Source organism: Venustampulla echinocandica (assembly GCF_003357145.1).
Source record: "Venustampulla echinocandica strain BP 5553 chromosome Unknown scaffold_0, whole genome shotgun sequence".
In the NCBI taxonomy this organism is placed as follows: Eukaryota; Fungi; Ascomycota; class Leotiomycetes; order Helotiales; family Pleuroascaceae; genus Venustampulla; species Venustampulla echinocandica.
In genome coordinates this window covers 6765054-6777369 of record NW_022474205.1, presented here as the reverse complement: position 1 = coordinate 6777369, position 12316 = coordinate 6765054, and the positions used below count along the sequence as shown (strand labels likewise).

Sequence of the window (12316 nt, the reverse complement as noted above, 5' to 3'; positions counted from 1 at the left end):
AGGGCAGAAATAGCACAATCAAAAGCTCCATTCATAGTCATAAAAAGTTATGTGACCTCCGATGCCGCATTACCCCATCCCACCATAAGAATCGTACGCCTGTCCTATATCCGATCCTAGCCTAAGAAATCATAAATTCCCAAGCCCAGGCTAGGTTCAAGCCCAACCTAAACATCAAACCACTCTAGTTTATCATCCTTCCCGAAAATAGCCTTGAACACCTTATCTCCATCAGGTTTCTCGATCTCCTCCAGATGGATACAATGCAATCGGGCTGTATCAGCATCACCTGGGATGAATGCTCGGAACATGAAGTACGCGTTCTGGGAATCGGGCAGGAGGACTTTGCCGAAGAGGTGCTTGCCGTAGGCGGAGGTTGCGAGGCGGACTTCCTTCAAATCGCTCGCTGTATTGCTTTGTCAGTAAAGGGATTTGGGGGATTAGTTGTAGGTGAGGAAGGGGGAGGGAGACCAACGAGAGAAATTAGTCAGTTGGTGGTCGGAGAGGTTGGACACTGCCTGGAAGTATTCAGGCTCGTGTTCTGGAATTTCTTAGTTAGATGAAAGTCGAGAGATAGCAGGGATAGAAGGGGGCTGCTTGCTGTCTGTGGAGTGGCGCAGATGCTGGAGGGTTTTCTTGAGATCTACTTCGATTTCACTGAAAGCCTTGAGTGAGTCCTCCCTATGGCGCTTCGAGATTAGTTGCGAGCTTTACTGAGGCGGTTACGGGGATAAATACATTGGAGGATGAGCCAGGCCTATTTCGACGGTTTCTGCGGTGGCCATGACTGGAGAGGTTCTCGGGAATTGTAGATGAGGCTGTGATGACGATGCTTTAGATGTGCGTTAATGGGTTTATGTGTTGTGTCTCTCTGAGTTTAGGTTGGGATTAATAATTGAGGACGAGATCAAGATATTTATTCCCTGATGCGGGGAAGACAAATAGCAACGTCGTAACACAGCTCAGCCTTGAAATATACCTACTTAGTACCTACACCAATTGTCCCCACGTCCGTAAGTACCATAATTAAACTACTACAACCTGGAATAAGGGACCGTCATGGCATGATCTCTAACATTGCTGCTCAATGGCGCAGTCACCCGACGTTTCAAGAGCCAGTAGGTGAGGCATGTCCATGTCTAAAAATGACAGGATGCATCTGGGCCCTGGATACGTTTCGTTTGCCATATGACGTCGACCACCATGACCCCTAACCTGTATTGCGTCGTTTGCCTGTGCTCATGCCTGTCTGTGCCTGCCATAAGGTAATGTTAAGGGGTCGCTTGGATGGTCTCCCTCAGCCCTCCAAAATATCACCTTGACTTCGCCTTTTCTCCTTGTAGTTGCCCTTTATCTACAATATCACTCACGGCTGCAAGTTACTTTCACCAAGCTACCATCCGCAGACATCTCATCTCACTTGGGAAAACCACTCGTAGTCGGATGAGCCTTGTCAGGATCAAAAACGTCTATAGTGAACCATATGGTTATCATTTGTAGACCGGAACGAATAGAAACGGCTAAGCACCCTGCAGTCGAGGGATCAGTAGATAACCTTTGTCAAAGCAGAGACAAAGCACAATAGGTTTTGAATGGGCTATTCTTGGAGCGCACGTCATAGGAGTAGACGGTGAGTGTGTTGAGATAGCTCCCTAAGGTACCTAGGTACAATACGTCCCTGCGTTTGTCACCGCCTTTGTTCTGCCACCCAATCAACAACATCCTTGACTTATAATAAAACAATAACCCAAATGCAGATACTGTACTTCGTACCAACGGAGTACTCCGTAAGGTGCCTCGCACGTGCCCGGAAACCAAAAGCGATCGGACATTGTATACACCGCGCCGAGGCTATCAAACCCAGCACCAGCACCAGCACCGATAACGTTACCTTGTCGTACCGATCATTTTCCGCGTCTTTGCCCCTAGATTCGAGGCCCACCACCCACGCAATCCAGCGTGTCACCGCCCATTCGCCTTAAAACATAACTTTACGATGTTATTCTTGCTAAGCCGAGTAGTGCCGCGGTCGAGCGGTGCCGGCTTCCACACCTTTGGCAGGGGAGGTATTACGGGAATCTCGGGGACAGTTTCTCATCAAAATTTTGGCATATTTCCCAGGACATTCTCAACAAGAACACGCCTACAATCTGCAGACGGTATAGTATTTTCTCTCTCAAATAGAAACCAAAATACTAACTAGACTTCTTCGCATTAGCCGCACTCCCTATACAACCACCCAAATCCCGCGTTCGACGAACTTTTGGCTTCCTTGCAATCGCCTTCTTTTTCACAGCCTCGGGTTTCGCAATGGCAGCAGTGCCAGCATTCAAAGCCGCAAATGGCATTATGAATCCGCCAACAGACGAGGAGACCCTTCTCATGTACATACCTGAGGATGAGCGAGCGCATGAAATCGACGAGTTCATAAAAACCCATCCAGTAGCGGCAGAACTCCGATTACGGCCAGAGTTCTCGGAATCAAGACCTCATTTAAAGGTTCCGGAATCCTTCAAATCACATAATCTCACTGCCGGGACGCTGATGGGACCTGGAAGACTTGGTGTCCCGCCTTTTGTCTGGAGTGAGAAGGGCGGGAAGAGCCTTGTTTCAATAACCTATCTGGGCGATGAGCTATGTGGACATCCGGGGATTGTACATGGTGGCTTGCTTGCTACACTACTGGATGAGGGGCTGGCGAGGTGCTGCTTTGGCGCTCTGCCGAATAAGGTTGGGATGACGGCCAATCTCAATATCAATTATCGGGCCCCTGCGCCGGCGGGCACTTTTGTTGTTCTGAGAGCGAAGACTACAAAGGTCGAGGGAAGGAAGGCATGGGTTGAAGGCCATATTGAAACGCTTGTGGGAGAGGGAGAGAAACCTACTGTGTTGGTTGAAGCATCTGCGCTTTTCATCGAACCAAGACAAGCTGCCGTGAGTTCGATCCTGACTAAGAAGTATGTGACCGATACGCTGACCACCAGGCAAGAACATGGCAAGAATATACCCAGTCCAATAAATGAATTTATAACCGGTTCGAAAATTAAACATAGGCACAGCCCGGGATCGTCGCACCCTAGATTTCCATGCATATAGAGATTCCGACTTGATGGCAGCATCTATCTTCTAGATGGGAGTTCATAGAAGACTACCATAAACGAGGTTGATAGAGGGCCTGGATTTTGTACAATAACCACCGATTTGGAATAGAACGGTATAGTCACTCCGAGTTCTGTTTGTAGAAGGTCTGAAGATGTAGTATACATAAACTACCCTATAATAACCCGATTCATAAATATCCGCTTCTAGGCTTCCAATTCCGTGCTAGCCTTTAGAGTTTACAAACATAAAAGCACTTTACAATTAACCCGACCTTTTACCCTGCTAGATTCCAAATATCAGAACCCTTCCAAGGTTGTATTTCAAATGCAAGATGCACGTGACGTCGTGTGTCAGTTTAAAGTTCTGGGGAGTTTTCAATACCCCTGAACGTGGAATTGCGACATCGAAGCGGGTCTGAGGTTTTTGTCCCCATTTGTCTTGGGAGCGATTCAGCATTTAGCATCAAGTAAAACAGTTTTCTGGCCACAAGAAGATTAAAATAATAGACCTTCTCATATCGCTCATTTCTGTCCATAATCAGCTCTCTCTCAGCACATATTACCAAAGTACAATACAATGGCCACGTATGTCCAAGCGTTTCTTTCCGTTCCCCTACCCCGCCAAACCCCACCATAGCCAACCTCACCTCCTACTTCCTCTTATTACAACGCCGATACTAATACCTCAACAGCAACATAACATGGCACGAAGGCCTCTTGCGCCACGAGCGCAATACATTGCGCAAACAGCGCGGCTTCACAATCTGGTTCACCGGCCTCTCCGCCTCGGGAAAATCCACCATCGCAACCGCGCTCGAGCAGCATCTCCTGCACCTCGGCCTGGCCGCGTATAGATTAGACGGGGATAATGTGCGATTTGGATTGAATAAGGATTTGGGGTTTTCGGAGAAGGATCGCAATGAGAATATTAGGAGGATTGCGGAGGTGAGCCCTACTTGTTTCCTACATGTTAGGATCTAGCGAGTAGAACGGGAGAGTTGTGGTTTTGTATAGGTGCAAAGGCAGGGCTAATACCAAAGGTCCAGGTAGCGAAACTCTTCGCTGACTCCTCCACTATCGCCATAACATCATTCATTTCCCCCTATCTCGCAGACCGCAAAATCGCGCGGGAACTGCACGCCGCTGCTGCCCAGGGCAATGACGAGGCCCTACCATTCATTGAGGTCTTCGTCGATATCCCTGTCGAAGAGGCGGAGAAGAGAGACCCTAAAGGCTTGTACAAGAAGGCACGTGCTGGCGAGATCCCTAATTTCACGGGTATTAGTGCCCCGTATGAGGCTCCTGAGTCGCCGGAGATTCATATCAAGAGCCATGAGTTGAGTGTGGAGGACTCGGTAAAGAAGATTATGGAGTTCTTGTTGGAGAAGAAGCTGGTTCCTGCCGTTAAGGCATAGGAACAGGGGGCCTAGAGTAGATCAATTCATGATATGATGATGGGATAGGTTGGGTTTTTGGTGCCGGCTGAGATTCCTGATCCTTTCATTCACTACTGCAATGCTTCCACCCAATGCGCCAAATCAAAAGTTTTCATCACTCATGATATCTATACGACCTCGAACTCGTAATACACATAGGCAGTGTACTCGCTGCCTTCTCCTCCGTGGGCCCCTACACCTGCTGCTGCCATTTCCGATGACAATGCAGAATCGTCCTTTTGAACTCTACCCTTGGTGTCCCGCCCAAATGCATTTCCTCCTAAGTATGAATATTTAGCGTCCAAATTCGCCTTAACCCGCTTAGCCAATTTAGGGGTAGTCTTCACGGTGTTAGTTCATTCTACTACCGCCTCCATAACAGTCCACATACCTTGACCAAACCGCAAACAAAGTCCAAGGGCAGTCCATATCGCAAGACGGTCTCGACGAATACTCGCAGTGTGAGGACATGGATCCATATCATAACAGCTTCACTCCACCCAGTCCTCCCCAACCTCAGCGCCTCGCCCCAAATTTTTCGCTCATCTCTTCCCACCCTCTCTACCTCCTTCTGTTCCGCCTCCTTCCCGCCCTCCACATACTTGTAATCTCTTGGCGTCCACTTCATCTCCCTACATTTGTGTTGGAATTCTGCGCTGTGCTTCTTGAATGTTGTAACCGCAAATAAAGTAAATTCGTCGTCATGAGTAACCTCTACTGACGATCGTGGCACCACCATTGGCGAAATCGTCTCGTAACTTTTGAGGAAGTCTTTCTTGGAATTTGTCGGGACAACAATGAGATGTGTTTCGAGATATTCGGAGTCCTGTATTAATATCGAAGGATCAACAACTGGTGTAAGAGATTTTGTAGAGAGGTTTCCACTGTTTAACATTGTCAAATAAATGTCGAGTTCTTTATTTGCTTTGATGTACTAACGTTTGTTTCCGCTTGAGCGCTGTGAGATTGGTCTTGACTTGGTTATACTGGTTGTATTTCGCTTTGACATCATTATCGATGCTCGCGAGTTCCTGAAGCAAGGGGTTAGTCGGATCCAGACGATACTGGAGCTTGACAAACCTTCTGCAGCGAATCAATAAGCTCCGCAAGAGGCTTATCGGCACGGTATTTGACCTTATTCCAGGAAAAGGTCCGCAGATATTGGTCGGCAGGCTCTGTATATTTCATCAGTCGCAGTCCTCCGTCAGATCGTCCACACGTAGACCTACTATCATTAACCGTCTTCTGCTGGGTTATCTTCGCCTCATCGCCTTCTAATAATATCCGCAGCGAATCGCCAACCTTAGCTACGACACCTTGACATGCACTCTCGAGCTTTGTTAGGTCATCTGCTTGCTGCACCAGAGCATCCAGCGTCCCAATTTTGAATTCGGGTATTCTGAAGGGGGCAACAGGGCCATTGTCTGGGGATACGGCGTATCGTAAGGCTGTGAGAGCTTCCTCTTTATCGTTCGTTGGGGAAATCGAGGTCGGCAGGGAAACCAGTATGTATTTCGGCGGGGCCGACATGGCTGTGGATGGAGTTGCCTTGCCTTGTGCGAGTATTGAAATCAACGGCGTGCCGCACCTAAGCTGGCACCTATATATTTCAGATATTCCTTTGCTACGAGAGTCGGGAGGAGCTCAAGCTCCAAGGTGGATAACTCCCCTGCACGTGCGCAATCGGCGATTAGTAAGCGTCAACGTCAACGTCAAGCCTTCTTTCACCTCCTACCTAGGTATTCTAGTATTCTACAGCAAGAACAAGAACAATGAAACTTGACATCTTTCATCAACATTCTCAAGACCGTGAATCTCCATCAGAACCCATGGAACTGTACCCGACCATCTATTTAATATATGTGTGGCCCATGTCTTCCGCCGCCCCCTCAAACCATCCTTGAGTCTTAAATCATCAATTCCCTCGACAATTATGATCCTGCGTAACTACCCAGGTATACTCTTCGAAGCGCTGGCAGCTTTTGGTTTCTGCACCATAATCCTAGTCGATTTCGATTGGCGTGGAGTCCGCTAGTCAGATTGCCCCTTTCGAGATAGATTGGACAGCATGATGGTTTTTGCACTCCATTGTCGTGGCTCTATCACTCTAAGTTCTTTGAGATACTCGTAGCTTTGGAACACCATAAGATGTCTAGTGATGCCTATAACAGCCGTGATGTGTGATCATTCTTATCGAACTCATACTGTTGAAGCCATCAGTCTCCAAAAGTAACGTTAAGTCAGAGAGCCCCACTATCAACTGTCCACTCCTGCACCTTCAAGCTTCAAAAGACATTCCTTTGTCTTTCTCATTGATCTCAGCTCTTTATTAAATTGCGTTATTGTTCGAGCTCGTTAATTGTTTAGTTGCTGTTTTGAAGTGGATCGCAGAAAACACCAGGGTTGAACATTAGAAAAGTTTTCACATATCTATAATGACCTATGATTGCACCAGTTATTTCAAGCATTGTTCTCCATTGATCTGTTTATTCGAACTGATCCTGAATTGTGAACGTGTGTTATAAAGTATTGCAAAGTTATGTGTCGTGTGCGCTTTGAGTTGGACAATGCCGTTGTGCAGCTCTCACTACCCTAAATAGGAAATTTATGTTCACTTGAATACTAGATGGCACTGAGAAAAGGCTACGCGAGTGAATTGCAACAATCACAAGCCAGAGCGCGACGCTCGCTTCGTCACTGCTTTTGTTGCTATAGCATTCACATTTGCTTCCGCAGTCGACTTCACCTTTCAAGATAAAACAACGCGTCTTGACTTTACAACAGCACAACAACGTTCTTGCTATATAACAGCGAACAATCCACAACAATCCTGATTTACAATTCCCTCTACCCTTTGCACTTATTCATCTCCCTTCGCCCCCTATTGCCAACCTCAATGGCTGGTTGATACACTTCAGCTCTCAAGATGCCAATTCCCGGCTTATTTGGACGCGCTCATGCAGCCTCTGATCGCGAAGTACATCGCAAAATGGAATATACGAAGCAGTCATGGCTCTCTTGGAGATCTCCTTCCTGGTATGCGTGCTATCCAACTTTGGACACACTTGTTTGTCTCTGTGTGGGGAGAAGGGCGATCTACATGTTTGAGCGAAAGCGCACCTTGACGCTTCTTCAAAGCTTGCCAGACTCTACATCAACTAATGAGCCAGATCACGATAACCAAACCTGGGCTGACAGAGTCGGTGGCGATATTGTTGGTGAGAGAGAGCCTCCCCGCAGTCTTATTCAGCCGTGGAAGGAACCAGTCTTCGGCATCAAGTTTAGATACAGACACTCTCCACAAACTTCAACCTCATCGATTGGCAGTGCTACCCCCTCCATATCGTCACGCTTTGGCGGCAGAAGCGACAGCTCAAACTCCAGCGTCAACTCGTCGACTTCAGTTCCTCATGACACTGCCGTGGTGGCTCATCAAGTCAATAGTCCAGTCCCACACAATATGTCTTTGACAACTCAAGCAGCTCATCAGGACTTATCTGGTCTCGACGCTTCTTCGGAACTTCCGACAATGCCCAACAATCATCATCCGAATCGTCCATGTTCCATCCCTGAGAATCAGCGCCCAGCATCTTCGGTTAGCTCACCACCCCAGGTTGTCCTCACTCGAAATGGACGCCCTATGATCAGCCACGAGACGAAGGTGAAGCAAATCGAACAAACCCATACAACCAAGGCCGTACCGAAATTGAACTTTGCAGAGGGACTACAGGAGCTCGGGCTACCTCTCATGGCACGCCGAGATATCACTGCTGAATTCAAACTATGCCCATCAGACACCTCCAACGTCTCATCATATGTCAGCTTCCCACAGTTCTCCCAAATTTGGGATGGACCTCAATATCACGTCACGTCTATGGACCCCAAAGACACTGTAGCTCGGTGGGTTAAAAAGAATGGGTTAGCTGACAAGACAGCCCTCAAACCTAATATGGGTAGACTGCATGAACTAAGACATGCTGATGATGAGGCCATTGCGGTATGGTACGCCGGTACTCGGGCCAGGGTCCTTAAGAGACGAGCTGCTAGAGCATCCAGTAACAAAACAGCAGCCCAGGGAGTTGCCGTCCACGACATCCCGGCCCAGGAAGATATCATTAACAACATCCATGTCCAGAGCCATGCTGTCAACGATGTGCCGGTTCAGAGAGATACTGCGAACAATGTGCCGGTCCAGAAAGAGGCTGTTCGCCGAGTTACATTTCAGACAGAGCCCATCAACACCTCAATTATGCTAACAAAGGGTAATACGCAAGCTTGATGTCTCTTGGGATCCCGCTAACGATATTAGCCCCGCCCTCTCGACATGCTGCGCCAGCTAAACCTGCAATCGGAAGAAAGAATACGAGTGGAAAACAAGCGATCAATGGTACGCCGTCTCATGTATCAAGATGGGACATGTTGCTAATCGTATTTCCTCTGCAGCAACGACAGAATGGTATCGAACCAAAATGGCCAACGAAGCAAATGCCGCGTTCGAGAAGGCCGAAGCAGCTAAGGCTCACAAAGCGGCAGCAGCAGTGGAGCGAAGCAACGCCCAGCAATCACCTACAGACCCTGCTCAGGTAAAGCCAGCTAGGAATGTTTACGGTCCCTCTCGCAACCCGTCTACTTCAGCCTACCAAGCCGAAATGGCCCGCCGGGCAAACGCCGCATACGAGCAAACTCAAGCAGCTAATGGCCGCCCCATAGCGCCGGCAATGCAACGAACCAAGGCCAGACGCCGATCACCTATTATCCCTACTCAGCCCAGGGAAGCGCCCAAGGACGAACTCAAGATGGAACCCAAAGAAATTCCCAAACCAAAATCAATAACTCTACCTTCTCGAGAGGTATCCCGCCCACTTAAATTAGCTCGTCCCATTCGTCCATCAAGCCCAACCCATCACGAATTGGTAATGTATGAGAGAGCCGTTGCGCAATATATGAGTAGCCCTACCGTGCCTAAAAAGAAGGTGCATGAGGACTTACTTAAAACCCTCGTTGTGGCTTTGGCTGGAGAGGACGAATACAATAAACTATTGCCAGAGCCGGAGCCTGAGCCGATGCAAGTGCGCGAGGCTAAGAAAACCCTTAATAAGAAGAAATCCAAGCGTAGCAGTAAGTACCAATTACTTCCTTCACATTTAACCCCCTAGATCCTGCAGTCTCCCTGTCCATCACATTACACGCCTTGGACCCCTGGAACTAATTTATTCCCTGGCAGGCCGCAAGTACGAGAAAGAAGAAGGAACGGATTTTAGCGATCTCGACCTTGAGCCATGGATCGTCGAGCCCTGACCAGACACCTTCCCAGCCCAATTGACCGTGCATTCAAAGCAAATCGGCGAAGGGGTACGATACTATCAAACAGTTTTTTGGCGGTGGTTTATTTGATTACTTGGGTTTTCCTTTTGTATGAGTACGAATATCAGCAGAGGGCAAATCTGCACAAGACGCAACGGCATTACATTACAATACTGAGGATACCCGCAATGAGGAGCGTGGCGGATTTGACTTATGACTGATACCTGGAATGATGGCATTATAATTGATGGATGCCACGAATGAAGCATAGCGACATAGGAGGGGTTATGGACATGGCGTTGATATCGGCGGTTTCCTACTAGCAATTAAGGGATGATAAATGAAATATATATTTTTACTAAATTGCTCGTATCGTATAAGATTTACAAGTAGTGTAAACGATGTTTAAACCTTAAGCAACTCAAAGCATATAGACTTGTGACGGTCAAGGGGGGGTTAGGTAACGAAACAGCCTTGCAAAATCGGATTTCTGTGAGAAAGGGACATGAAAGTATAATAACCCCTTAGTCCATTTTTAGGGGCTATTTCCACTTTTTTAGTGCTTCTAGTCTCTACGTTCTCATGCAGGGAAGGGTATTGAAGCAGCGGGCCGGACCGTAGCTATCGATCAGGCCTATACATGACGATAATGGAACTGTAACCAGCGACTACTTAATGCTTGTTATTGGACTACAATAGAAGGGAAATTATGCAGATACAGTATCTGTAAAGGCCCGGCAACTACTTGTAAGGTGGGAAGTGTTTCCAAGGATGCCTGGTTGCGCCCTTCTGCCATCACGAAATGGAATTACGTAAAGTAGCAAAATCTCGGAGGTAGACCAACGAACTTCGTCAAAGATATATCAAGAGCTCGTCTTTTCCTAGGCTCTGTCGGATGCTAATATATAGCCAGCATGACCCAAGCGACAACATTTCTCCGCAAATGGCCAGACCCAATCAATGTGCAGGGTATCTGATTGATATACAGGACAGGATCTTCCTGAGAAATCGTAAGATACCTCTAAGAGGGACATAAGAGAGCGAGCGTGATATAATAAAATCTACCGCCCAATGCAAAGCCATTATCTGAGCAGTCATCAATACTCAACCCCTAGCCCAAGCCAAACTCCATATAACTCATTCCTTAAACCATCAATTCATTCGTTACTTTTCAGCCAAGGCGCCGTATCTTTCGCGGCGAAACTGAATGGGCTCTTAGTCATCTCAGGGCTTCGAGGGCTCATCCTGACAGCGAAGAGGTCATCTTCCGTTGTATTATCGTCCTTTGGTGGGATATGCCCACCAGCAACGGCATCTAGCGAGTTGATCCGATTGCTATTCCATGCGTCGCCTTGTCTCGCTAATAGGTGTTCTGGAGGATTTTGCGCAACGACCCGTGACGGACGGGGGGCTGTCGCGCTGTGGAAAAGCGCAAAGGAGGACACGGCAACATCGCCCATCTCTGGGGAAAGAGGATGGGAAGAACGATGCTCTAATCCGGACGATCCGTCTATCTTCTGTTCAGCTAGTATCCAAGCATAAGAGGAAACATACATACCTATTGATGGAGAGCTCAATTCGGAGGCGCTGGTACCTAACTTCAAACCCTTTAATTTCTCTGCTAAACGGCCGCCTCCAGGAGATTTAGGACTCGTAGGCGATGTGGTATATTGCAAATCAGGGATAACCTTCGTTCCAACTCCAAAGTTTTCTTCAATCCATTGTTTCTCTTGCATCGCCATTTCCAGCCCCACACCCTCTCCATTCTTCATCTCGGCTTCAATTTCTTTTTGCAGGACGGACAATCGCTTTTTGGCGTAAACTGTATGAAGCACCCCCTTCTTCCCCGCCGTCGTCGCACTGACGCCCAACTCGGCGGGGAAGATAGCTGGCAACGGATTGGTCTGCATGGATTTCCCTCCTCTTTGTGCCAGCTTAACTATCCGTGGCACGGTTACTCCTGGTGCCAGCAGAAAATATATCCGGTGTAGTTTGCCTTCGGCTCCTTCCCTTGCGGACAGCACTGTACTCTTACCCTCCCATGAGACCTCCCAATCACCTGTATTTGCCTCCCCGCCTTCATTCTCGTCCTCCCACTCTACCATGATGATCTTTGTCCCCTCATTGCCTCGGCCGGCTTCGAATTCGAATCGAGCCAAAGCACTGGATGACGAAAGCGCGGGTGCCTGGTCAACCGCTGTCGTAGCAGTCGCCGACAGCTGGTCGGGCTCGAAATGCTCTCTTGAGGGAGAAGGGAGAGCCATAGTAAGCTCTCGATGCACCTTCCAAACTTCTGAGTGTTCGAGGGGCCGTCAGTCCATGCGGGGTCGGGCTGCCGATGTTTGCGTCTGGACTGAGCAAGGTGAAGCTGCGCGAGGGTGGAACCGAATTCGCAGTTGCTATTCAGGCTGCTCGGAATCTCGGTAGGGCGTTAGCCTGTTGGCGATGCAACGGCAGGAGGATTGCAGGCGGCTC

The 12316-nt window shown here is 48.3% G+C and overlaps 5 protein-coding genes across 5 annotated transcripts; 2 read left to right on the top strand and 3 right to left on the bottom strand.

Moving 5' to 3' along the window:
- Positions 1-167: 167 nt before the first annotated feature.
- On the bottom strand, positions 168-785 carry BP5553_02111 (Uncharacterized protein; the record flags this gene model as incomplete). Its single annotated transcript, XM_032010734.1, has 4 exons — positions 168-406; positions 476-541; positions 659-681; positions 739-785. The coding sequence occupies 4 exons, from the start codon at positions 783-785 to the stop codon at positions 168-170; spliced, it is 375 nt and encodes a 124-aa protein (XP_031874788.1).
- Positions 786-2310: 1525 nt separating this feature from the next.
- Positions 2311-4516, top strand: BP5553_02110 (Adenylylsulfate kinase; the record flags this gene model as incomplete). The annotated part of the gene is made up of 3 exons (XM_032010733.1): positions 2311-2957; positions 3794-4046; positions 4148-4516. 3 exons carry the CDS (start codon positions 2311-2313, stop codon positions 4514-4516), a joined length of 1269 nt encoding a protein of 422 aa, XP_031874787.1.
- A 149-nt stretch (positions 4517-4665) lies between these two features.
- Positions 4666-6067, bottom strand: BP5553_02109 (putative H+-ATPase V1 subunit c, vacuolar; the record flags this gene model as incomplete). Its single annotated transcript, XM_032010732.1, has 5 exons — positions 4666-4878; positions 4929-5421; positions 5477-5568; positions 5618-5712; positions 5767-6067. The coding sequence occupies 5 exons, from the start codon at positions 6065-6067 to the stop codon at positions 4666-4668; spliced, it is 1194 nt and encodes a 397-aa protein (XP_031874786.1).
- Positions 6068-7463: 1396 nt separating this feature from the next.
- BP5553_02108 (uncharacterized protein) lies at positions 7464-9835 on the top strand (the record flags this gene model as incomplete). The annotated part of the gene is made up of 4 exons (XM_032010731.1): positions 7464-8799; positions 8847-8924; positions 8981-9655; positions 9762-9835. 4 exons carry the CDS (start codon positions 7464-7466, stop codon positions 9833-9835), a joined length of 2163 nt encoding a protein of 720 aa, XP_031874785.1.
- A 1163-nt stretch (positions 9836-10998) lies between these two features.
- BP5553_02107 (Uncharacterized protein) lies at positions 10999-12105 on the bottom strand (the record flags this gene model as incomplete). Its single annotated transcript, XM_032010730.1, has 2 exons — positions 10999-11351; positions 11400-12105. The coding sequence occupies 2 exons, from the start codon at positions 12103-12105 to the stop codon at positions 10999-11001; spliced, it is 1059 nt and encodes a 352-aa protein (XP_031874784.1).
- Positions 12106-12316: the final 211 nt, after the last annotated feature.